This window comes from Physeter macrocephalus, chromosome 21 (genome assembly GCF_002837175.3).
Source record: "Physeter macrocephalus isolate SW-GA chromosome 21, ASM283717v5, whole genome shotgun sequence".
NCBI lineage: Eukaryota > Metazoa > Chordata > Mammalia > Artiodactyla > Physeteridae > Physeter > Physeter macrocephalus.
The window spans coordinates 120,510,509-120,535,759 of NC_041234.1; the positions used below are offsets into that span (position 1 = coordinate 120,510,509).

The 25,251-nt window shown below is 56.0% G+C and overlaps 1 protein-coding gene and 1 non-coding gene across 2 annotated transcripts; both read right to left on the bottom strand.

The window, feature by feature from the left end:
- Positions 1 to 25,244, bottom strand: BCAP31 (B cell receptor associated protein 31). The gene is made up of 8 exons (XM_024116806.3): positions 25,148 to 25,244; positions 24,041 to 24,175; positions 22,264 to 22,364; positions 17,816 to 17,963; positions 3,503 to 3,638; positions 2,478 to 2,598; positions 1,591 to 1,691; positions 1 to 372 (listed from the first exon to the last, which is right to left on the bottom strand). The coding sequence occupies exons 2-8, from the start codon at positions 24,130 to 24,132 to the stop codon at positions 334 to 336; spliced, it is 738 nt and encodes a 245-aa protein (XP_023972574.1). The 5' UTR covers positions 24,133 to 24,175; positions 25,148 to 25,244; the 3' UTR covers positions 1 to 333.
- Positions 19,390 to 19,494, bottom strand: LOC112062415 (U6 spliceosomal RNA). The gene has a single exon (XR_002890707.1). It is a non-coding gene; the product is annotated as a U6 spliceosomal RNA (small nuclear RNA).
- Positions 25,245 to 25,251: the final 7 nt, after the last annotated feature.

The window sequence follows — 25,251 nt, forward strand, 5'->3', positions numbered from 1 at the left end:
GACACAACACAACGTTTATTGCCCCAAGAGAAACTCTACTCTTCCTGCTCCACCTACCCTCCTGCAGGACCAGAGAAAAGAGGCCTTGGAGCCCCGAGCATCAACATGAAGGGGCTTAACACAGCGGGAACATGAAGGGGCTTAACACAGCGGGAAGCAAGACCTGCCGCAGCCTTACTCATCCTGGGTGGGAACTGAGTCCCCTACATAATGCTGGGAGGGCATGGAACTGCAAGCGGAGCGAGGGAACGAAAGCGGAAGGGAGCGAGCCGAAGTACCGAGGGAGGCCGGGCTCTCGGGAAGCAGCCAGCCACGGGTGGGGAGCGGGGGCCCTCACTCCTCCTTCTTGTCCATGGGGCCATCTACCGCCGCCTGCAAAGGGAACAGAAATTGCAAAGCAGTGGGTTGGCAGGCACACTCCTCCCCTTCGCCTTCCAGCCCCTCCACCCCAGAGGCCCAGTGGGGTGCCCCTTTCCCCAGATGCCAGGTGGTCAGATGAGCAAGGGACCCCCACCCCTCACTAGCACCTCGCAGTCTGCCAGGGTGGGAGTGGCCCCACTCCACGAGGGCTGTAACCCTAACTCCAGCCGGGCGGGGGCGTGGGGTGAGGGGGAGAGGGGAGACAAGCCTCTGCTGTCGCTCTTTTCTCAGAGCCCCGACCCCGCAGCACCACCTTCTCCTGGGCCTCACTCACCCCCACCCTCGTGCCCACGGCTGCCTCTGAACTTGAGTCCCTTCCAAATCCCAGTTCAGGCTCTTCCCAACTCTGCACACCTTCCACAGGTCCTGCCAGTGAGCCCGCCCTGCACCGAAGCTGTTGGTCCCCCCCTTTGGGGGCTGGGCCCTCCTCCTCCACCTTCCACGGTGCCCAAACTCAGGCCGCCAAGCACTGAATCCAACCATCGGAACTTAGGAGTGTTTACCTAGCCCTCATGCCCAATTTCCAGGCCACCTGAGCTTCCAGACGCAGGTAGCCTGGGGACTCAGACTGGGCCTGCGGGCGTAGGTGGTGGCAGTGACTCGGACCTAATGGGTGGGGGCTGGCTGTGATGTCCCCAGCTCTCGGCCTCACATCACCCCGCAGCCCCTACGGAGGGAAGGCCAGCAGCCAGCACTGGAATTTCCCCTGCACGTCTCTGGCCGGTACTTGATGGGGCCCTTCAGTAAACCTGGACGAGAGTCAGGGGCCCCACACCATGGACCAGGGGTACGTGTAAGGCAAGGAGCTCTTCTCAAGGGCACTGATGCTGGGCACGAGGCTGGGCAGGCCCACAGTGCAGAGGGCTGACCCGACTGCCAAGGAGACCTTAGTAAGTGGCTGCCATCTGCCAGGCCACACCCCTCCTGCTCCAGAAGGGGCTCCGGTTATTGGGCCCACGCTGGCCCCGGACTCAACGGCAACAAAGGAAAAAAGGGGGACTGGGAGAGAAAGCAGCCAGCTTGCTGCCGAGGCCTCTCAAAGGGGACACGTTGGCCCTGAGGCTAAGGGAGTGGCAGGCCTGCTCTGCGCCTGCGCGGGGGGTGGGGGTGGGGGTGGGGTGGGTGGGGGGGGGTGCTCGGTTCCAACAGAGCAAGCTGAGCATGCTTGACCTGCAACTTCGCGTGCTCCTCCAACAGGCGGTCGTACTCCTTGGTCAGGCCCTCAGACTGCTTCCGCATGGCCAGAGCCTCAGCTTCAGCTTTGTCCAGTTCTGGGGATGGTGCAAGTGGTGAAGGAAGGAAAATTAAAAGATGAGGATTAGGGAGAAAAACACCATTTGCTGTAGACAGCAGATGCAGCCGCCCCAAATCTGTCCCCAGTGAGGGTGTCTGGGAGACCACTCCTCTCAAGAAAGCTCCTCTGCCAGCTGCCTCGAAAGCCTCCAAAAGTGGGGAAGGGCTGGCCAACAAAGCTGGGACAAGTAGGAGAACACCGAGGATCGCCCCTCAACCCCTTTAATGGAGGAACCCTGCATGGCTCTCAGCAGCGGTGACTGCAGGGAGGCTGACAGCATGGGACAAACATTGTGAAAAGGTTGGGGGTGAGAGCAGGAGGCAGCGAGCAGAACCCCAGCCTCAAAGCTGAGAACGAGAGGTGTGTCGAGAGAGGCCTTCAGGAAGGGAGCAGATGGGAACATCTCAAGCAGCTCTGATGCAGCCTTTCCTTCCCCACCCACCAGGCCCCTGGTGACAAGGCACCGAGTGCCACTCCCCACGCCTGGCGCTGGATGAGATGCTCTGGAGTTAGCCCATGGGCCTCTGGGGTTCCTGGGCCCTCCTTGGTGGGACCCTGAGTGCACTGCTAAACCACTAAGCCCCACTGGCTGGGGCCGAGCCCGGCTGTGTTTGGGCTGGATGAGCAGGGAGCCATCTCTCTGTTTTCACGCAGCTCCTGAGCCTGCGTGAGTTTGTTAATACTTTGGCAAGAGAGGTGTGGCAGCCACCGGCAGAGGCTCCCGAGTTCTGGGGGCCGGGGGCAACCCGACGACAGTGCTCACTTTGCTTGTTGACAGCCAGCTCGTCCTTCAGCTTCTGCAGATCAGCCTTCAGGCTCCTGTTCTCTTCCTCCAACTTCACTTCAGCGTCCCTGCCATCCAACTTGACTCCACCGGCAGCTTCCTAGGAACAGTGCCAAGGGCCTGGGTTATTCAGGAGGGAAGAGGGAGAGAGAGAGGGAGGGAGGGAGGGAGGGAGGGAGGGAGGGAGGGAAGGAGTCCAGCTCCGTCCTCCCCACTGAGCTGTGATTCCTCAAGCTGCCCTGGGCACTTGCCCCTTCAGAAATGTCAGCACAGAACTGGGCCACTGCTTGTTCCCAGCCACCAGGCAAAGCCCGGGCCAGCAGGGCCACCTGCTACAGCTCCCAGGCCACACGCCCTGCCTGCCCTGGCCCCCAGCCCTGCCTCCTTTCTCAGCAGCTCCTCCAAGTTGACCAGTCCATCCAACGCCTCCATTTGCTGTCATCTGGGGATTGCTGCCAGTGACCCCCAACTGACCAATGCCATCGCTTCCTCTCCCCAAGCTCCACAGCTCACTCCAGCCGAGAAGCCCCCAACTCACCCCTGCCCATCCAACTCTATCCTGCCTATGAATCCAAGTCCATCCGTCTCCTTCCCAGCTTGGCTCACACCTCACCTCCTCTGACAAGCCTTCTAGGACTGCCCCGCCTCATCCCCAGCTGATAGCAATCCGCAGGGGACCAAGACTGGTCCTATCCTATCTTGTGTTCTTTTGTGCTAACTTGCCCAATGTTCACAGCACAGGGCTCGACTCCTTAGGGAATCAGTTTATCAGGGAAGAGTCTGGCCTGGATGCACAGCGGGTAGAGGCAAGAGAGCAGCAAGGGTGCCCCCCTACCCATCGCGTCCCCCAGACCCCTCCCAGTACCCCCCCTTCGTCCCTCCACCCAACTCCTCCGCTTTTCAGACAACAGCAGTGTTGCACGTTTCCCAGCCCGATAGGCTAACGTCAGCTGCTGTGGCCCATAAAGAATGTCACGTGGGGGGGTTGGGAAGGCCGAACTCACCTTCTTTAACTGGTCATTCTCTTCCATGTACTTCTTGGCCGCTTCACTAGCGCTCTCTGCCTGCTTTTTAAAGGCTTCATTGGAGGCCAGCAGCGTGGCCTGCTGGGAGATAAGAGTCACCAGGCGTCTAACCAAGCTGTAATTGTTTACAAAAAGAAGGGAGAAGTGAGCAAAAGAAAGGGGGAAAGATGGCTAGCATGAACTTCTTTTGTTTGCTGCCACCCCACACCTGCCTGCAGCCTAGACCTGTCCTTCTGGATTGCCAGGGAGGCGAAGCAAAACACACCAGCAACGTGAGGGGAAAGATGGAGCCAGGAGCTGTCCCCTGCCACCAGAATGATTACTAGTGCCCCCAAAAGGCGGCTCACAGCCCAGGGGCTCTCCTCCAACCCAGAAGGCACAGGAAGCAGGAGCCTGACAGGACACAAGGGGCCATGCCTAGATACAGCCTAAAGACCTAGAACCCGGCACTTTACAGGGCAGGGCCTAGACGTGCCAAAGCAGCCATGCTGCCACTTTCCTCGCTGCAAGGCTGCGCTCGCCTTGATAAACAAGAGCAGCCCAGGACTTCCCTGGTGGTCCAGTGGTTAAGACTCCGCGCTTCCAATGCAGGGGGCGTGGATTCGATCCCTGGTTGGGGAACTAAGATCCCACATGCCATGCAGCAAAACAAACAAACAACAAACACACCACCCAAGAGCAGCCAGTGCTGCGGGGGCTTCCAAAGGGCCGGCCGAATCCTCCAGCCCACCTTGTGAGACAGTTGCTACTACCGCCCCCGTTTCACAGAGGGGAAATGGAGGCTCAGCATGTTGAAGCAATTGGTCAAGAGCCAGAAACGAATGTGGCTGGAATCCGCACTCCTGCCTGTCTGACCCCAAGGCCTGAGCTGCCAACCACTACGTGTTCTCGATTTCCAGGGAACCACTACCCGGGCCAAATGAGAGAGATGGAAACAACTCTTCTCACCCCCTTCCCAAATGCAGTCTACAGGCAGCTGCCAGACCACACCTGTTAGAAAACATCACCAGCTTGAGGTTTCCCCAGGCGAGGGGGACAGAAAATAAAAAATCAGGGCCCAGGCACACATCTCAGGTTCAGAGCAGCCACGAGAGGCAAGCACGTGGCAGCTGAGCACACGCTGCTCCGTTTCCCGACAGCCACCCTGCCCTGAGATGTTAGCTGGCAGGAGAGAGGACGGGAGGACTCAGAGTGGGGGGCAGCGGGGGCACTGCCCCACATGCCTGGGATGGGCCTGGCTAGCCAGTGCCCCGAGAAGGGTGCAGAATGGGCAGGCCCCGGGGACGAGGGGAGGACTCAGCATGTCCGGGGTGTTTCCACAACAAAGTGCTCGCTCAGAGGAGACAAAGCAGCTGAAGCTGCCTGCTCCGAGCCCTCCTCTCGCCTTTGCAGGGTTCTTGTGGACAACTGCTGCTCTTCAGGCCCAAGGGGACGAGGGGACTAGGGAGGGACGGGAGAGCAAACAAGGCGCCCAGCTCTCCCTGGCCAGGCCCTGGCAGAGCCGCTGCTGGGAATGAGCCCTGAGGGGGAGCGGCTCGCAGGGGCTGTGAGGCACCCATCACGCTTCCTGGTTTAGGGAGCGGCTCCAGGGGCCCCTGTCAGGATGGGGAGAGCCAGGCTACTGGTTCCTGGCAGGAAGGGAGAGTTTCCAGTGACATGTGCTCTCTAAAATTAGCGACCGAGACCTCGTGGCCCAGGTCTCAGGTTTCCCTGTCTCAGCCGCAACTGCCCACCAGCCTGCCCCCCACCAGGCTGAAGCCCTGGAGGTGGAGGGAGCTCCCGAGTGCCCCAGGAGCCAGAGAGAAGCAACGTGCCTGAGTCATACAGGCAGAGTGGCAGTCATCGGGGGAGCCCAGAAAGGCAAGTCTGACTAAGCCCCAAGCTCGCAAGCACAGGGCGCTCAGGCAGCTCTGAGCACATCCTGGCGACGTGGAGGAGGCTGCTCCTCCCAGCCGGAGACTGGGTTGGGGGGGGGAGGGCACATGTGCCACCTGGCAGACCCAGCCAGCAAAGATGGAGCAGGCAAGCCCAAAGGTGACGCTCCCCCTTCGCCTGCCCCCGCGACAAGGCCGGGCAGGCGGCTGACACGGGGCGGGACTCCAGCAGCACTGTGAGCGACCACAGCTGTCACCCCAGTTACCCAGGGAAGCCAGGCCCAGGATGGTGGTGGCAGTGAGGACCACAGCAGTACAGCAGGGGCCGAGCTCTCCTCGGTGCCGTCCCAGCCCATCCCCACTTATGGAGAACCAGGGCTGCCAACAAGAGCCCGGGCAAACACGCAGTACCCAGCGCAAGAGCTGTCCAGGGGGCCTCCCGCCACGTCAACCTGCTCAGCCCCCCCGCCCGCCCTCAGGGTCTCCCCCTCAGTGCAGGGCGAAAGCCTCCAGGGTAGATGCCCCTCCCCGACCGACCACGTGTCTTTCACACCATCCACCCACGCCATCCATCCCTGTCCTCTCCCTTCCTGTTAGACCTGTTCCTCCAACCCAGCCCCAGACGATTCTGGGTAATTCCTCCCTCCAGGAACCTCGCCCCTCAAGGCTCTGCCTCCCACCAGCCCAAGCCCCTCCTCTCTTCCTCCATTCCTCAACCGACACCAACCTATACCCTGCCCTGGCCACGCCACCCGCACGATCACCACTGCCCTAACCGCCCAATCCAAGGAGCACCCTGGAGCCCTTGGGACACCCGCTCTGTAGCACTTGGCACAGCTGACGGGTCACCCCCTTGGAACTCTCCCCTACCCTTGCCTCAAGCAACCCTCACCACCCACCAATCCCACCGCCCGACGGGTTTATCTCAGCCAGATCCTGACACCTAGCTGCCTACTCACCGCTGGCTCCTGCGTGTCCCCGAGACATGCCCGACTCAGCCCATCCATGACAGACCAACTGCCCCTGCACCGCGCTGTGGTGGACGCCGTCACTGAGCTACCCAGGCTCTTGGGCCTGCATGCCACCTTGGGCCCCAGTCAGCCCTGTGGCCTCACTGCTTCTTTCCCGGATGACTTTAATAGCTCCTAAGCGGCCTCCTCCCTACCCTCCACCATACAGCTTTGCAATCCATGCCCCCAAGGAAAGCCAGTGATCTTTCTCCAAGACAATCTGATCATGTCACTCCTCTGCTTCCATCCCTCTAACGCCCGCCCACTGTTCTGGCTGGCACACAGCCCTCTGCGAGCTGGCTCTTGTCCCCTCACCACCCGCATGGCCCTCTGCTCTACTAACACCAAACCACTGGCTGCTCTTGAACACGCCAGTCCTCACTTGCCTCATCTCCTGTCACTGCACGTCAGCCCACCAGTCTGCAGGGGTGTCTCCCCTTCTCTTTGAGAACTCTCGCTGATGACTCAAGACCCAGCTCCAGGGGACTTCCCTGGTGGCGCAGTGGTTAAGAATCCGCCTGCCAATTCAGGGGACACAGGTTCGAGCCCTGGCCCGGGGAAGAGCCCACATGCTGTGGAGCAACTGAACCCGTGCGCCACAACTACTGAGCCCACGTGCTACAACTACTGAAGCCTACGTGCCTAGAGCCTGTGCTCCACAACAAGAGAAGCCACCGCCATGAGAAGTCCGCGCACCATAACAAAGAGGAGTGCCCGCCCACCGCAACTAGAGAAAGCCCGCGTGCAACGAAGACCCAACGCAGCCAAAAATAAATTAAAAATAAGTAAAATTTAAAAATAAAAAAGGGGACATTTAAAAAAATCCGCCTGCCAGTGCAGGGGACGCGGGTTTGATCCCTGGTCCCGGAAGATCCCAGGTGCCGCGGAGCAACTAATCCCGTGCGTCACAACTACTGAAGCCCGCGCGCCTGGGGCCCGTGCTCCGCAACAAGAGAAGCCACCGCCATGAGAAGCCCGCGCACCACAACAAAGAGTAGCCCCCCCCGCTCGCCACAACTAGAGAAAAGCCCGCGTGCAGCGACAGACCCAACGCAGCCAAAATAAATTAATTAATTAAAAAAAAAAAAAAGACCTAGCTCCATTACCACTCTCTCCTCAAAGTCTCTCCTGAACCTCCCAGGTCCCCCCCTTCCACATGTTCCCGCACCAGCCCCTGTGCCCCCTCATCTGGTTGCAGGGTTCTTGCTCTCTTCTCCTCCTCCCAATCATCTCCCCGCATCACACTGTCACTTGCTCCTCAACTGGCTGCCCAGCCACAAACGCCTTCAGACCAGGGAATGCACCTTCAATCTCTACACCCCCCCCCCACCTGGTCTACTGGGAAGGGACCCTGCAGATGACTCCCCCCGTCCCCCATGCGTGTGATGCCACACCTCAGGCCAGGACAGAATGTAAGTCTGGGGCCCTCTCCCCGGACTCAGCCTTCCCTCGGCCCAGCCGCACAGAGGGGGACACAGGCAGACACGGGCGGGGCTTGCCAGTCAGTTGAGCAACAGGGTGACGAGAAACAGCAGCAGGAAGGCGCCATGTCAGACCCGTGTTGATGAGCCAGCCAGGCTTGTGACTGCAGCGGTAGCTGAGTAGGCACTTGGGAAAACACTCATCACCAAAGCTGGGGGCAAAGCCCAGTGCCCCGGCCCAAGTCCAAAGGGTGCCCCTGCAGGGCCCCCAGCTAAGTCAAGAGCAGCATTCCCTAGCACGGCCGACCGGGCCTGCCCAGGAGCTGGCCTTCTAGAACTTCTTAGTGCCCCTCACACATTAGGCCCCATGCTCTTGTGCCTGCCCCCAATTCACCCAAGATCCAGCTCCAACACTCCCCGAGAGCCTCCACCCTCTCCCAGGCACATCAATGTGCCCTTTTTGTGTCTGTCCCCTCAGTGTTCTAAGTCTCCACCGACACCCAGGACAGAGCAGGGCATACAGTGGAAGGTGCTGAGCTTCAGAATCTCCAACTCTCAACAGCCCAGAGACGTCAGCCTAGAGAGAAGGCTGACGGACTGCTGTCCCCACTCCTGCTGGCCATCCTCCACCGTGCTCGGCTTGACTGCCCAAGTACTGTTATGCAGGTAACTATTCCTAGCCCTTTCTGGACAACAGGTGAGAAGCCACAAGCCGAAGGGATTTCCCAAAGGTTCAGGGCTGGTAGAGGGGCCAGGGTCTGGGTTAAATGCACCCAGCGACTGAGACAGAAGTCAGTGCACGAACCATAAGAGAATCCAGATGTGTCCTTGGCAGACAAATGTCATCCCCAAATACCTGAATTCAACTGGGTTTTCTTGGTAAGATGTTTCTGGACGCTGAGTGGGGCTTTCATGCTTTTATAAAAGGTTGAGTAAACAAGGATCGGCAGGAGAAACAGAGCCAACCATATCAAGCTATGGAGACGTGGTTTCACGTGTGCTTTACACCGATCCTGTCTCCCTCCTGTGGGCGAACAGGGGGAGGCAGACTTGGACTTAACAGGAAGTGGGACGAGATCAAGGGGGAGGGTCCTCCCAAGTCCCAAATGGAATATTCTATGCTGTGCCCGCCCCCCTTGCCAATCCTGCCCACTAGCATTTACCAGGCATCTCCCAGGTGCCACGCCCTCGGGTCACTCAGCCCTCAGGGCCCCCGCAGCGAGATAGGTGGGCAGGCAACTCCCCTCACCCTGCTGCCCTGGGGAAGCGGGAAGCTGGTGTCACAGCGCCACCTGTTGACTCTCCGGGCCGACTACGGCTCTGCCTCTGGCGCCGCTCCACAGGGTGGCAGGTGGACTCCTGGTGAACTCGGGCCAGCTCGCCAGCAAAACACACTGAGGCGGCGGCGGCGCGGCGGCGTGGGGAGGTGGCCACCGTGGCGAGGAACCAAAAGCCAGGTGCTGCCCCAGCAAAAACTTCGGACAAAGCAGAGCGGTAATAACAGGGTGGAAGCTGCCCCAGGAAACTCTCACCCTAACAGAGTCTGGAGTCATGAAGATAAGGAGGCAGCAGAACGGGAAGGAGAGTTTACTCAGAAAGATCCAGGGAAAATCTTCCAAGGGCTGCCCCCGTCCGTCTCAGGAGTACATCTCAGCACATGCGCTCGGCCTTCCTCTTAACCCTTGAGGTCGGACAAAATGGGAGGGGGCCAGGGTCGAGGAAAGGCCAAGGCCCTGCAGCAACGTCAGCTTAAGCCCAGGTGGTGCCTGTCCACCTTGGGGACAGCAAGGCCAGCTAGAGGGAGTGGGGGCGGGGGGCCCTCTGGAGCTGAAGAGAAGCAGCGAAGAGGAGCGAGCCTGTCACACTGCCTTCTTGAAAGCAGGGGGCAGAGGGGGATTCTGTATAAACTGGGGGACAGAGAGCAACCGAAAGAGGCCAGACACTAGGCAGATGTTCCAGCGCTAAAATATGCTGGTGGCCCCCCGGCTATTTCAAGGGAATGGGAAGGAGGGAGCTGTCGACCCCCAGATGTGCCCCACACGGTACTCCAGTCCAAAGGCAACAAACAAGGCAGTGTCTCCAGCAGGCGATGGCGATGTGCTGTGGGAAAAGCCCCAGGAAACAGGTCTGGCCCGGGCTGGGGAACCAAGAAAGCAAAGAACGAGAGGTGGCATTGGCTATGCCGTCCAATACAGAGGCCACCAGAGGCCCTTTCAGTTCAAATAAATAAAAATTACATTAAATGAAAAATCCAGCTCCTCAGTCACACCAGCCCCATTTGTTCACAGCGAGAGTGTCTCCAGCCTGCAGGCAACTTGTCACACGGCGCTGGGCTGGAGGAGCCAATTGCCCTTCCCATCTCCAGCCCTGCTCTCCGCTCCCCCCACCCTCTGCCTTCAGAGAAAGGGGCCCTCCTGGAACATCAGGCTTCCGATGATCTTGGAATCAGGAAGACTGAACCCCTGTAGTTTGGCACCCTGCCCCCAAAGAGGTCATTCACCATTTGCCTTTAGAGTATGAAGAGAATTCTTAGGCCAAAATCCAGTAGCTGAGCAAACAATCCATATTTTAAAAGAAGCCGATGCGTGTCAGATGGTCTTCCGTGGCCTCTTCGTAGCAACTCCCCCCGCTTTAACACAGTCCCGCCTTATCAGAGCCCCCTCCTGGGCCCAGCACCCACAGGACACCAGCACACTAGTAGCTGGAGTGAGTTTGGCTGGGGGAGGGGGGGGACTAGAAATCAACGGACTTATCAAAAAGGCTCTTACCCAGGGCTGAGCTGTGAAACACTACTGTATTTGTAGTCTTAGAAAATGACGGCAGGGCTTCCCTGGTGGCGCAGTGGTTAGGAATCCGCCTGCCAATGCAGGGGACACGGGTTCGAGCCCTGATCCGGGAAGATCCCACAGGCCACGGAGCAACTAAGGCCGTGCGCCACAACTACTGAGCCTGCGCTCTAGAGCCCGCGAGCCACAACTACTGAAGCCCGCACGCCTAGAGCCCGTGCTCCACAACAAGAGAAGCCGCCGCAATGAGCAGCCTGCGCACCGCAACGAAGAGTAGCCCTGGCTCGACGCAACTAAAGAAAGCCCGCGCAGAGCAACAAAGACCCAGCGCAGCCAAAAAATAATTAACTAATTTTTTTAAAAAAAAGAAAGAAAATGATGGCAGCTGATGGATGGATCGTTGGATCAAGAGGAAATAAAGGTCAAAAATCCCTTTACCTGGCCTTCTAAGGTCAGTCCTCCACTTAAATCACTTTATCTTTGGGTTGGCCCCGAGCATCAGATTTTAAAAACCCCTTAGGTTCCCTTATCTAGAAAGGGATTTAAACAAACACTAAAAAAGCATAAACAAAACCTGCAAAGTAATCTGGGAAACATGAGCAATCACTACTGAGTTGGTTACTAAGGAGTTATTATAAGGTTCTTGTGATAAGCAAAATGCTAGCGTGCTTATGATTTTTTAATAAACTCCCTCTGTTTTCAAAGCGATAATCCAAAACGTTATTTTGCCTGTAAACATAATATTTGGGATTGGTTTCAAAAAAATCCAGAGAATAATGGGGAAGGGGGCAATCAAACGAGACTGGCCAGGGAGACACTCACTGTTGAAGCTGAGTGACACCACAGGGGGTTGGCTCCTCTATGCTGCCTCCAGTGCTGAGAACCAGATGTCCAGGGCCCTGAGGATTCCTCGGGCTTGGCCGCCTCCAACCCTTATTCGGCCTCTCCCTGGGGCAGCCCTCCCCCCACCCTCTGCTCTGGCTGCAGTACCCATCCTCTCTATCCTTCTGTCCCAACTCTGCTCTCCCACCTCCACTCTCCCCACCCTGTGCCCAGCCTGGAACGTAAGACCCCTGAAGGCCAACACCAGCTTTCTCTTCAACTCCCTACCTAGGCCCAGCACAGCCTACCACACGAGTGGGAAAAATCCCACAAAACTCTCTCACTACTTGGGGTGATACCGGTAACAACTACCGTTTATTAAGCACTCCCCACGTGCCAGGCATGATGCTGAGAACATAACCCAAGTCACCTCCATCCTCACAGCAAGTGCTCGAAAGAGGCATCCTCAACCCCTGCTCAACAGGTAAGGAAAAAGGCTCCGGAGAGTAAGTGACTTACCCGAGATCACACAGCTAGACAGTAACAGACCCAGAATCCAAACCCAGCCAATTCCAAAGTCCACTCTCACTATGCCCATCTGTCTCTCAGGACCACCATGGGCTGTTATACTCCCTTGGGCAAGGGAAGAAAGCGCCCCGTGGCCACTGCAGGCGGCAGAGCCCAGGCTGGACGTTCATCCCCGCCTGCTAGGCCCACGTGGCCTCCGTGGACACGGTGGCTCTGGCTTGTCTCGCCATCGACACAAGCCCCAGCGGTCGCCTGGGCACCAACTATCTGCAGAGCTGAAAGCTGGCAGCAAACAGGGCTGACCCAAAAGCAAAGAAAGCAGAGCAGAACGTCCCGCTCACCCCAGAGGGTCTGGATGGATTCTGCCCCACCAGCAGTTTGAAGGGCACGATCACCTTTCCAGGAGACAACCCAGCCCCCAAGTCACTGGCGGTTAAGCAGAGGAACTTTGTAGCAAAGCACAGGCAGCTCCATCTGGACTGACTGTGGTGCACAACCCAGCCCCAGAGAGGTAGGCAGAAAACAAGAGGCAACTGTGGACCAAGTTCAGGTCACTACAGATCGAGGGGCCTCACGCACAAGGGTGGACCTTCCTGGGTCTGGATGACGACCACTACTTGGGTCCTGACCAGTAACATTTTAGCAAAGGCGGAGAAAACAGAGCACTGCTCTCAGAACATGCAAAACTCAGCCCAGCGAGAGATGCTGTGCAGCCACAGCTGTAGCTCCAGAGGGACGCCAAGCAGCTCCGGAGGGATGCCGACCAGAGGCGGTCCCGGAGCAGGGAAGTAGGCGCTAAGGCAACAGACGAGCAAGAGCATGCGAGACGGCACCTGCGCTGCCCGAGTCCACATTAAATGGGCCCTGCACCACACCCGTCACAGACCAGAGGCCCACTACGCAGTGCTGGGACCAACGGCATCCACATCCACATCCTCGGGACACCCAGACACGTGCGTCTTCACGAGCACCCACCCCCCCCCCCCCCCGGCGTTCCTGATGTCAGAGTTCAGGAGACCTGAAGAGCTGGGCATCCAGCCTAAAACACTCGACACAGCAGTTCGATGAGTTCAACCTGGACATGGGCCTGAAGCTGTCCCTGGCTGCCCAGGACACTCCATTCAGTCCCTAAGGTGAAGGCGGCACAGAGCCAACCAGACTAAAGGAGGGGTGAGCCCAGGTCCCCACGCAGCCCCTCACAGACCGCTGGGGCCCTTGGAGGACAGCTCTATAGGCCAGCCCACAGCACAGCACGGGCCTTGCACGGCAGAATCAGGAGGAAAGGCCCAAATAAGCATGAAGAGGACATCTTGGCTAGACCGGCAGGCAAGAGTTGGGGGGTTCCAGGCAGAGGCCACAGAAATACTCAAGGAAGGGGACCCACGAGGCTGGTTCACGACACGGGGAGGCCGAAGCAGAGACTGCAGAGGGCTGCAGGATGTAGGTTTCAAGCCTTGATGCCAAAGGTGCTCTGAAGGCACTGGAAGCAGGGGGTGGTGGAGTCGGTTTTACATGCCAGAAAGGTCACTTGGCTGGGGCAGGGTGGACCGGCTAGGAGACCAAAGCCGGCGGCAGGAAGCCTACTTGGGATGATGCAGCCCCACTGTGGCAGCACTTCCCCGGGTAACGAGGAAGAGAGGCTCAGGAGGTGAGATCCCTGGCTGTGGAGTGGGGACAGAATTTCAGTTTTGAAGATGAAGAGTTCTGGAGGCTGCCTGCACAATAGTGTGCACGGGCCCAACACTACTGAGCTGTACACTTAAAAATGGTTCAGATGATCTGTTTGATGTTAATGCATTTTACCGCAATTAAAAAACAACACACAGGAGCAGGGGATCACATGGAACAAAAAAAAAGAGGCAGACCACCCCTAGGCTTCTGAGTAGAGACAGCTGTTCTCAGACTTTGGGGCCCAGCCCACAGAGAAAGGAGCATGAGGACCTGAGAAGGCAGCAAGCTGCCCCACGTCAGAGCGACCACAAAGCAGATGCAAGACAAAAGCCCAGATGCTGCCCCCCTGCCCCCCCCAGCAGACTGTTGCAGGGAAGTGCAGACTTGTTTAAGGACATGATGCGTCCTTTAAGCCTGGGGCCCCTGTTTTCAATTATGAGGGCTGTTCAAGGCTCCCCCCAGGTGCTTTTTTTTTTGGCCGCCCCACACAGCCTGTGGGATCTTAGTTCCCCAATCAGGGATCGAACCCGGGCCCTCAGCAGCGAAAGCGCAGAGTCCTAACCACCGGACAGCTAAGGAATTCTCCCCCAACGTGCTCTTGACCCCAGCCTCTCTTCTGAGCATTGCTCTCTCCCTCTGTGGTCCCCTCACCCACTAACCTGCTGTCTCTCCCCCAGTCTTGCCTCTCCCTGCATCTGCTTTCATTCCCCTCCATCTCACTTCCAGGGAGTGGCCAGCACCGCCCTGTCGCCCATTCCTTGACCCCTCGGTGAAGTCACCCCCCTCCTCTCCCCCGGCTTCCTCCTTCCTTCCAGCAGGCCTCACCGGCTCCCTTCCTTCCACACGGGTGGGTGTGCAGCCTTCCTCTGGGTTCTGCCACAGCTGCCACTCTGTGGGCGCCCACAGGAGAACCACCACCACCTCAACCTCAGAGGCTTGGCATCCCCACTAGTTCCTCCCCTTTCTTCCACCAGCACCTCTGAAACCTGGTTCAGGCCACCAGCATCTCTCAGTTCAGCGACCTCTGACTTGGTCCCCCTGCTTGCAGGCTCTCCTGCTCTACTCCATCCCAGGCGCCAAGTATGAACACGCAACTCTGACCATGGCGCAGCACCACTGGAAAAACTCAGTGCTCTACCACAGAGGTCGGGTACAAACTCTGAAACTGGCATTCAAAACCCTCCACCCTCTCTCTGGCCACTCCTGACCCATCCACCCTGATCCACGTGCCCTTTCCCAAACAGCCTACGGGGTTCAGGGACTGAGCCAGTACCTGCAAGTGAGACTTGCACAAATACGGATGAGAAAGAGACAGACAGTAAGAGGGGCAGAGACACTCTGAAGAGTACCAGGCGGTCTAGCTGAGAGGCACGCAAAGTGACGGGTTTTCCCTGTTCGTGATATCAGAAAAATGGGGAGATCGGCCTGATGTTCACCAGTGGGGAACTGGTAGACACCTAAGAATGCTGGCAACAGATGGGTTATCCTAGAACAATGTTAATGACAAAGTGGAAGACCCATGTTCCCACTTGGTAGTTACAACCTGACCCTGTTTTGAAGAAGCACGTGGCTGCTGACTGAGGTCCCATCACTTAAAGTCTGAATTCTCAGCTCTGCTGATGACTAGTTCAGGGAACTGGGGGTCTCTGAACCTCAGTTGTTTCTTCGCAGAGCTACTATAAAAATTAACGTGAGCTTGGCACACTGAATGCTTAACAAGTGGTAGCTGCTGTTAGGCATAGAAAAGTCTAGAAAAATATTTAACAAACGCATGTGTCAACAGTGGTTACGACAGCGTTTTAGAGGATGTATTTTCTTATTTGTTTATTTAAAGCCTCAACTTCCTCCAAAGGTTTTATACTACCAGATTACTTAATAATCTTCAGATGTACAAATGGAACTAAGAGCTCAAAGTCGTTGGACTCCTAAAACTTAGACTAATAAGGCTGATGTACAGATCGTGTACTTGATCCAGGCACCTTCCTACCAAAATCCAGGGGAAAAAAGCAGCCCACTATCCAGTCTACGGTCAGAGGCAGGCTATACACCAACAATCTGGCACTAATTGCTCACTCCAATGCACCCTAGCTGGCATCTGAACAGAGGGTCGGAACTAGGCGTGAGCTCGGGCTGGCCACTTAGAACCTGTGCAACTCAGGCCACTCCATCTCTCTCGGGCTGCCCTTTTCCATTTATAAAGGCCCACTGAATTATGAAGGATTATTAAAGTCCTTACTGACTTCAAGCAGAACCAGAACCCAAACAGCTCACACGCACACAAGCGAGGCCACCGGGCCATCCAGTCTTCAAGATAAGCTTTTTTTTTCTTTCTTTCTTTCTTTCTTTTTTTGGCCACGCTGCGCGGCTTGTGGGAATCTTAGTTCCCTGACCGGGGACTGAGCCCAGGCCCTCGGCAGTGAAAGCGCAGAGTCCTAACCACTGGACGGCCAGAGAATTCACAGGTAATCTTTTTTTCTTGGATGGTTAATGTCATGCAAATAGTGAAGTTCCTCAAGGGCCACAGCCACCATACAGGATCTGACCCCTAGACTAGGGAGGAGTATATCATCTCAGAAAATTCTAGAAACAATTAAACAGCTCATTTGTGGGCAACTGATGAATCCACACTGATCCTTGGGGTCACTGTTTCCTTTTCTAAGAAGTCACACAAGACCAACCTCACATCCTTTTTTTGGTCAGCTACCGGCCAGGGACACGGGAGGGTATGGCAGGCACAGCAAGCTAAGATGGACAGGCAACAGATGTACGGCTGCTGGAACAACCAGGTCCAAGAAGTTACTATGTCCGACATGTTTTAAAGGGAATTCGATGAAGCCTTCCTTACACGCCTGTCAAATGGAGAGGTCAGAGCAAAGTGAAGGAGGCAGCTGACACGACAGAGCACAGAGCGGGATTGCAAGGGAGCATGGGACCGGTGGGCCCAAATATCACTCTCCTCTCTCAGCCTCCACGCGTCCCTTCGGGAAGAGGGGAGGTATAAATGAGGACTGCTCTTCTTTGAATTCACCTGCTTGGGTTAGGAGACTGCCAACTGCTCTGTACCCTGAAGGGTGGTGGTGTTATTCTACTTTGCATTTGTCAAACACTCACAGAACCAGATGCCGATTTGAGCTATATGTCAATTTTTTAAAGCCAACTGCAGGAATTAAGCTGGAACACCTCGCTTCACAGTGTCGCAGAGGACAGAGCTGAGCACACACTCACTCATCCGGTACACCTGGCTACCCACTGTCCCCTGGCCTGGTCAGATAATACCTGCCCTGGAGATCTCCTTCTGGAAGAGATCACAGAAGCAGAGCAGTCAGGAGAGTCTCAGTCCACAAGATCATACTTATTTTTTGGAGCTTCCTGAAACCCTAAAACTCTAAAGTATGTGTCCAACTCCTCCCAGCGTTCTCAGTTCCTGACTCTCAGAAGTTGGAAGACAGCAGCCTTGCAGATCACTCTTGTGATCAAATGTATCCCCCTGAAAAGCCCTTTCCAGCTCCACCACCCGCCACTTTCCAACTTTGACCCAGAGAGGCCAGGCTCAGCTGAGCAACTGACTTTTTTTTTCTGAAAAACTGAAACTCAGACAGTCATTCCAATGCCCAAGAATCCATACACTCACCCTACTTCTCAGTAACCTCACGGTAGGCTCTCCCCAATAACCCTGGAAGCCCTTGGCCCCCAGGCTCCAATAGGTCTCATGCTCCTGTGACAGGTCTACATCTGGGAAGGCCCTGGGGACAGGGTCGGTCTCAGCCCCTTCGTGCCATTTCTGCCCACTCTTCTCAGGACAGGACCCCATACACAAAAAGCCCCTGTTCAACTGGTCCCTTTTAAGCTGGGCTCCAAAGAGCCTCTCCCAGAGGAGGGTAACGCCTGTCATTTACTTGACTCTGCGTACAGAAAGCGAGCTGGTAATAAGATATTTGTCCTAAGAGAACGTGTTGCAGGTTACAGCAGAGCCAAAACATGGTCTTCTGACCTTCTAGTCAGCCCTCTCCCACCCTCCATGCTGCCTCCGGAGGTCAGGAGAAAAATCAGAGGCCTCTGGGGAAACTGTGTGGGTCCCCTAACACAGAAAGGGCCTCCAGTTCAAGGCCACAGACTGAGGAGGCAAAGTCATGGGCTAGCCCACAGGTCCCTTCACAGTCCCTCACCCCTCTCCACTCACAAGGACAGCAGCAAGGAAAAGCCAGCAATGTAGAGGTTCCTCTGGGCACGGAAAAGCTTCATGTGGAAGTGTTCCACAGCCCCGGGGTTGTTCTGGAGGTTCACCTTCTCCGTCACGTCGTCATACTTTCGAATCTCGCGAACAGCATCTGTGCCGGAGCAGAGAAGAGATAACAGGCATTTAGCTCCCGCTCAGACTAGGCTGGCCTGTCCAGGTAAGACAGGCCGCATGAGCTGGGGCAGCCTTGCTTCCCTCGAATCTGTCTCCCCTGCTATCCCCCTTCTATACACACCGTGGGGGATGCCTTGTCAGAAGCGCTGCCCTTGGACCTACTCTCTCCTCCAGCTTTTCTCACGTCACCCCCCGGACCCATTCTACCCAGGCCACGAGCTTGCTCTCCGTGTCAAGATGCTCACCGAATCTGAGACGTTGCCAGCAACAGAGGCAGCTCCCCTTTCCCATGGGGCCCCCCAATGTTTGGTTCTGTTTATCTCAAACTGGGCTGGCCATGGGCCATCCAACTGATAAGCCGAGGTACTCCTGTTTATGGAAATGCCCGCTAGGGAGGCATGAGCTGCCTAGGAGTAAAGACCTGAAGCACGCCTGCTAAAGATTCAAGGGTTTCCATTTCTAAGCTTTATAACCCATTTTATTATTTAAACTGTTTTATTCTGATTACAAAAGAAATTCACGCTCATGAAAGGTTCAAACATAGCAGAAATGCAGAAGGAGTAAGAATCCCATAACATAATCACCTCCAGCAGGACCTGCTACATGTGGCCAGCTCAGCTAAAAAGCAGTCATTTTCAGTCCCATTACCTGATGTCATTCTCTTTGCAATACACACATCTGAAATTACCCCAATTACAGGTTTATTGTCCATCTCCCCCAAATTAGACTACAAACACCACGAGAGCAGAAATCTTTCCTATTACACCCCTAGGGCCTAGCATAGTGCTAGGCGCACAGGGGGCACACACACAAACACCTGCTGAATGGTGAACAGCCTCTGCTCTGGAGAGCTGCTGCTGGCCACACAGCCCTCTGGTTCACCCGTATATTCACCTCTATGCGTTTGTGGAATAGAAATGGAACCATCAGACGGGGAGGGGGAAGGGTAAGCTGGGACGAAGTGAGAGAGTGGCATGGACATATACACACTACCAAAAGTAAAACAGACAGCTAGTGGGAAGCAGCCACATAGCACAGGGAGACCAGCTCGGTGCTTTGTGACCACCTAGGGGGCGGGATGGGGGCGGTGTGTGACAGGGAGGGTGGGAGGGAGACGCAAGAGGGAGGGGATATGGGGATATATGTATACGTATAGCTGATTCACTTTGTTATACAGCAGAAACTAACACACCATTGTAAAGCAATTATACTCCAATAACGACGTTAAAAAAACAAAGAAAAAAAAAAAAAAAAAAAAAAAGAAATGGAACCATCCCATACCTACTGCTTTTCTCCCTCAACCCTGAAATCTCTTTTTTCTTGAGGTGCACTGATTTGTAACATTATATAAATTTCATGTGTACAACATTTTATTTCTACTTCTGTAGAGCCTACAATGTGCTAAAAACATGGAATGCTTCATCAATCCGTGTGCCATCCTTGTGCAGGGGGCATGCTAATCATCTCTATCTCATTCCAATTTTAGGATATGTGCTGCCAAAGCGAACATCTGAGACATCTTTTTAAGTCAGTACGTAAAGATCTACCTAAAGAGGGCTCTTAATGGACCCCCATGGGAGAGGGTCAAAGTATCACTGTATGGCTGTGGTCTGGTTCTTAATTTCTGGTTTGAGACTGCTTGTTTTTTTAAGCTGATCTTACATTATAAAAATCTGCCTCCCTTTACTGGTGTTTTTGTGTCACATCTGTACCATGAAGCAAGCCCTTTTTCAACACTGTTAGCAGGGATATAAACCAGGACAACAATGTTTTTTACGGACTGTGTGTTCCTGGCCCCCAAAATTCCTAAGCTGGCATCCTAACCCCCAACCAGATGATATGAAGAAGATGGGCCCTTGGGAAGTGAGCGCGAGGCCCTCGTGAATGGGATTAGTGCCCTTATAAAATAGACCCCAGGGAGCTCCCTTGTCCCTTCTTCCATGTGAGGACATGGCAAGAAGACAGCCACCTATGAACCAGGAGGAGAGCCCTCACCAGACACTGAATCTGCCAGCACCTTAATCTTGGACTTGCTACCTCCAGAACTTTGAGAAATAAATGTCTTTTGTTTAAGCCACTCGGTCTATGGTCTACAGCAGCCCAAACTAAGACATAAAATTTTAAAAGTTCATGCCCTTGGGTTCATCCATTCCACCTCTATGAATTTACCCTACAGAAAGATCTGCATATATGTGCAATGATACGAAAATGCCCATAAAAAAGGAATTACAGTAAAACCATACAATAATCTACTACCCAATCTTTAAGAAGAATGAGACTGCTATAAGAAAAAAAGCCTAAGATGCAGTAAATGTGTACTGTGATCTGAATCCAAGCCAAACAGTATTCACTAGTTTAATAAACACGACAGCATAGAAAATGCCTGTGGAAACACACCATAAACTTTTAACGATACTTACCTGTGAGACATGGGATTATGGGGGACTTTAGCTTTCGAGGTTGAATTTGTGAATTTTTAAAGATGTGTTATTTTTGTGATTTAAACAAACAAAAACCATGTTTTCCTACACTGTCTTCTGCATCCAGAAACCCCAGCACCTCCAGGACCACCTCTGGCTGATGGCAGAGAGCAGACCGGGGATGGGGGCGTTGGGCCAAACTAGCCCAAGTCACGCAGCAGAGTGCTGCCCTCTATCTCAGGCCTCCAGCCCAGGGCAGTTGACCCTGGACCCTCATTAAGCCCACTCGCCCAGTGAGATGTGCCCTAGGCCCCTCCCAGTGATGGCCAGGGGCCAGCCAGGCCTGCAGCTTCTAGCTGGTTATGTTACGTCATCAGTACTTGCTACTAGCTAACAACTTATTTAGGTAGGCTTCTCTAGATTATGCTTCTTTCCCTTAGGCTAGAAAGCAGCCTGTCATCATAGCAGGATGTCTCTCTAGAACATCCAAGCAGTTCCCTGACCCCCAAAAAAGAAGAATGGCACCTTTGCCAACTACTGCCTTCTGCAAAGGGCCCCCCCCCCGGCCCACTCTGCCATACTAGGAGAGTTTGTGGAGGCTGGTTTGCAGAGGGGCAAGGCCCCAAGTGAACACCCTCAGCACGGTCCCTCCCCACCCCAATTCTTGCCCACAGCCCACACCCAAAAGCAAAAGCACACACACCCAATTCCAAAACCCTGCAGCCTGGCTTTTCCTGCTCAGGGGAAGACACGCATAATCCCTACCTGTTCTGGACTCAGAGGCCGCTCAGGGAGAGAACCCTGATTGGAAAGAGCTGCCTCTTGGGGCTTTACCAAGTATTTCAAGAACAGTGAGGTCTGTGGGCAGCTGGCAGCCACCCTCCACGGCTGGGAATGGATAGGCTGCACCTCACCTGTTCAGAGGCAGTCCTGCCTGAACGGAGACATCAGGAAGGAGACACGCCTAATGCTGCAGCTGGTGGGTAGAGCCCTGCACATTCCCCTGAACTATGGCCCCCTGGCCTCCCACCCCCCTGCCACATTTCTGCTGGGGACTCAGGGAAACAGAAGTGCTCTGAGTCTAAGCAGGCATCGCACCTTGGAGACAGGACCACTGTCTATGGCAGAGGTGAGCCAATACTTTGGAGACCAAGCAGGGGGACATATTGATCACTTACCGCAGCAAAAGGCACTTTTAACAGACAGATGAGAGCTATACTGATTCCTCTGGTCTCCAAACAATCATGCCACCACCTGGCCTCAGGCCCCACCCCTGTTCATCTTTCAAGCCCCTGCGGGTATGTACCTCGATGCAGGGTCTACAGAACTTCAGAAGTGAAGGGACTTCGAGGAACCTGAAGTCTGACCCAGATCCAGAGAGATCTGGGATTTGCCCCCTAGATATGCTATCAGACCTCTTGTCCCCCATATACTTCAGGACACGGCAGCTTCTTTCCCAGCTTGGCTCCCTATCTGCTTGGTAACTCAGTCCCCTATTTGAGGCCTGTTTCCAGGCACTGAGGGAGAGACTGACGCTAACTGCCCAAGGAGCAGTGCTACTTAGACCAAGGTCAGCATGAGCCAGTTAGCTTCTCTTGGCCTCAGCCCTGGAAGGACGTGAGGAGCTGCCTGAGACATGAGGTGGCCACCACCGGGCACACAGAGGCTGCTGGTCAAAGCCAAGGCCCTGCCAGCAGTCAGCCTCCTCCCCCAGGAGAAAGACAGGCGCACTTCAGTGGTCCGTCTCTGAGAAGCCAAAGCTGTACACTGCTCATGGAACGTGGCACGGGGCTTTGCAGCACAGGCTGCGTCCAAGGGTCTAGGTCAGGTAGCTGCCCTCAGCCACAGCTCACTCACCAATGACCAGCAGCACAAGGATGACAATGAGAACCACAAAGAAGGTGTTGCCGTAGATCACTACCAACTCCACGAGGCGGGACTTGAAAATCTTCTGCCATCTGTGAAGAAAACAAAAAGGCTAAGGCCCGAAGAGAAAGAACGCACGCCTGGGATCCAGGGCCCTGAGAACAGAAATACAGTTTTACACTCGTCCCCAACGGTTGAATATCCCATACAGATTCAGCCTCAGCTGCTTGCGATTCTCCAATTTATGACATCCATTCAAGAATGTTAAAAAGAAAAAAAGGATACGTGTCCGTGTATAGAAACTTCTAGAAAACCAGTCTTAAACACTGGTAGGCTCTGGGGAGGGAAATGGGAAACTTACTTTCCCCTCTGTAGTATCAAAATGCTTGCCACGTACACATTTCTTTAAACTGTTTTCCCCCGTGACCAATCGTGGTTCACCTAGACTCCCACCACCCTAAATTACCATGAAGCAGGCCCCAGACCTCTCTTTCTTTTTTTTTTTTTTTTTTTTGCGGTACGCGGGCCTCTCACTGTTGTGGCCTCTCCCGTTGCGGGGCACAGGCTCCGGACGCGCAGGCTCGGCGGCCATGGCTCACGGGCCCAGCCGCTCCGCGGCACGTGGGATCCTCCCGGACCGGGGCACGAACCCGCGTCCCCTGCATCGGCAGGCGGGCTCTCAACCACTGCGCCACAAGGGAAGCCCCCCACCCAAGACCTCTCTTCATTTCCCTCCATAAATACTTCGGGATACAGCTCTATCAGAGAAGAACCTTCCAAAATACTAATCACGGTGCCATCACCAGACCTCAAAAATATCAACAAGAATCTCTCACCATCAGAACTCCAAAGTCCAACTGAGACAATTATTTTTAGTTGGTTTGCTTGAAGCCTGACAAGATTCTGATTCTGCATTTAGCTGATAAGTACCTTAAGTCTCTCTTAGGCTATAAGCTCCCTCCTCCCTTGCCCTCTTTTCTTTCGCAGTTTACTGTTTGCAGAAACCAGGTTGTTTGTCCTACAAAGCTTCCCAGATTTTGCAGCTCCAAGGGAACCTCTGTTCTGCATTTCCTGTGAACTGTCCGAGGTGGCTCAGATATCGCTTCTGTCAAGAATATTCCTTAAGCAATGTTGTATACTTTCTATCACGTCACAACAGAGCCTACACGTTTTCATTAAAAAAGAGCTTTTAAAAAAAATCCGTAAAACACAGCCTTATCTGTAATGTCCCAAATTAAGTGTAAACGCGTTCACATAATAACTGTAATTAAAATTAATTTCAAGTTAACCCTTCACAGGTCCTCTGATCACTGAAAAGAAACATGGCTCCAGCCTTCAGAGGCTGAGTAATGCTCACGAGGGCGCTACGCAGTGCCAGTGAGGCTAGTTACGAGGACAGAAGTCACCAAATCAAAGGCAACGTGACCCCGTGATGCAAGTTTTGCAGGTCCCACAATGCCATCCCCTGAACGCCAGGGCCCCCGGGGGGCGGCAGGAGGGCATCGTTCCCAGAGCCATAACTAGGTCTTCTCCCCCCTGGGACATTCTGAAGCCCAGAAGGCAGGGCGCACGGGAAGAGAACTCGGCAAGATGTGACAGAGCAGAGCTGCGGGGAAGGCGGGCGATGACCAACACAACCCTTGCCACCCCTACCCCAGACAGCTTCTACCTGCCTCCGTCTGGCCTCAACGCCAGGGCCCGCCAACTCCGCAGGCGTAAGCTGCGGAGCACCTCTCCCCGGCTCGCCTGCCCGCTCCACGGGCCGTACCTTTTGGGAGAGATGAAGGGAATGCACAGGAGCAGCACGGCGAAGACCTCCGCATAGAGGAAGGTGGCGACTGCAGTCCACTGCAGACTCATCGTGCCGCCAGCAGCTCTCCAACGGGGAGATGGGAGCCTGTTCCTGACGAAGCAGAGAAAAAGCAGGAGTCGTTACAGCGGGGCGGCCCCCGCACCCGCCCTCACAGCCTGCCGAGGCCTGGCCGACACGGCCTCGAGCCCCGGCAGTCCGGGCGCCGGCACAGCCAGGGCCGCCTTGTCGGACGATCCCTTCCCGGTGGAGTCCGGGAGGCTCCTCACGCCGCGGAGCCGGGGCAGCGTCTGGAGCCGGACACGAAACTCGTGGAGCCCGGAGGCCGCCCTCGCAGCCCCGCGGGCCCGGGCCCGCCCCCGCCTCGCCGAGGGGCGCGCTGCGCCAGACGCGCCCGCCCCCCACGCCCCGGCCCCCGCCTCCGCCACGCCCTCGCGCCTTCTCCCGAGGCTGCGGCGCCCCCGTCGCCCGGGGAAGCCAAGGGGCCCTGGCGCCCGCGGCCCTCCCTTCGGGGCCCACAGAGAGCCAGCAGCCCCTCCCGGGGTAGGAGAGGGGCTCCAAGGTCTCCCGACCACCGCGTCTGCCTCCGAAGGGGCGGAAGGGCTCGAGGTACCTCAGAAAGCCCCGGAGAGCGACTCCTAGAGAACGGGAGTCGGGGCCAAAGGCAAACGCGGGCCTCGACCCCGCACCTCACGGGCCCATCCAGAGAAAGTTCTAGAAGACTGTCTCCCCAAAAGCCGGAGGAGACCCTCCCGGCCGCCCGGGTCGGCCACGGCGTCCACCCCGCTCCAGAGGAACCCCGACGTGGCCCCGACCCTGCAAGCCCTCCCGAGCCCCACCCCGGCGGCTCCCCCGGATGGACTAGGCCGTCGCCCCCCGCCCGCGGAGACGGCTCCACCCGCCGCCGCCCCGACTTCCCTCTGCCCGGCCCTGCCCTCGCACTCCCGGCTCGGCACTGGTCCCGCGCCCCGGGCCTCGCCGCGCCGCCCGCCGCTCCCCCCCTCGTCGAGGAGCCGGGGCGCCTCGGCGACCCCGGAGCCCGGCCCGGAGCGCGGGTTCGCTCACCGAGCTCCTCACGGTCAGCCGGCACGCCTCGTCGTCGCCGAACTCTCCCACCTCAGCCTCGGCCCCGCCCCTTCCCCGCAGCCGGAACCGGAAGCGCCCGCCGG

Coding starts and splice junctions, on each gene's coding strand:
- BCAP31 (XM_024116806.3), bottom strand. CDS start 24,132: ATGAGTCTGCAGTGGACTGCAGTCGCCACCTTCCTCTATGCGGAGGTC. Junction 22,365..24,040: donor CCCTTCATCTCTCCCAAAAG/GTACGGCCCGTG, acceptor TTTTCTTCACAG/ATGGCAGAAGATTTTCAAGT. Junction 17,964..22,263: donor CCTTGTGCTGCTGGTCATTG/GTGAGTGAGCTG, acceptor GCTCCGGCACAG/ATGCTGTTCGCGAGATTCGA.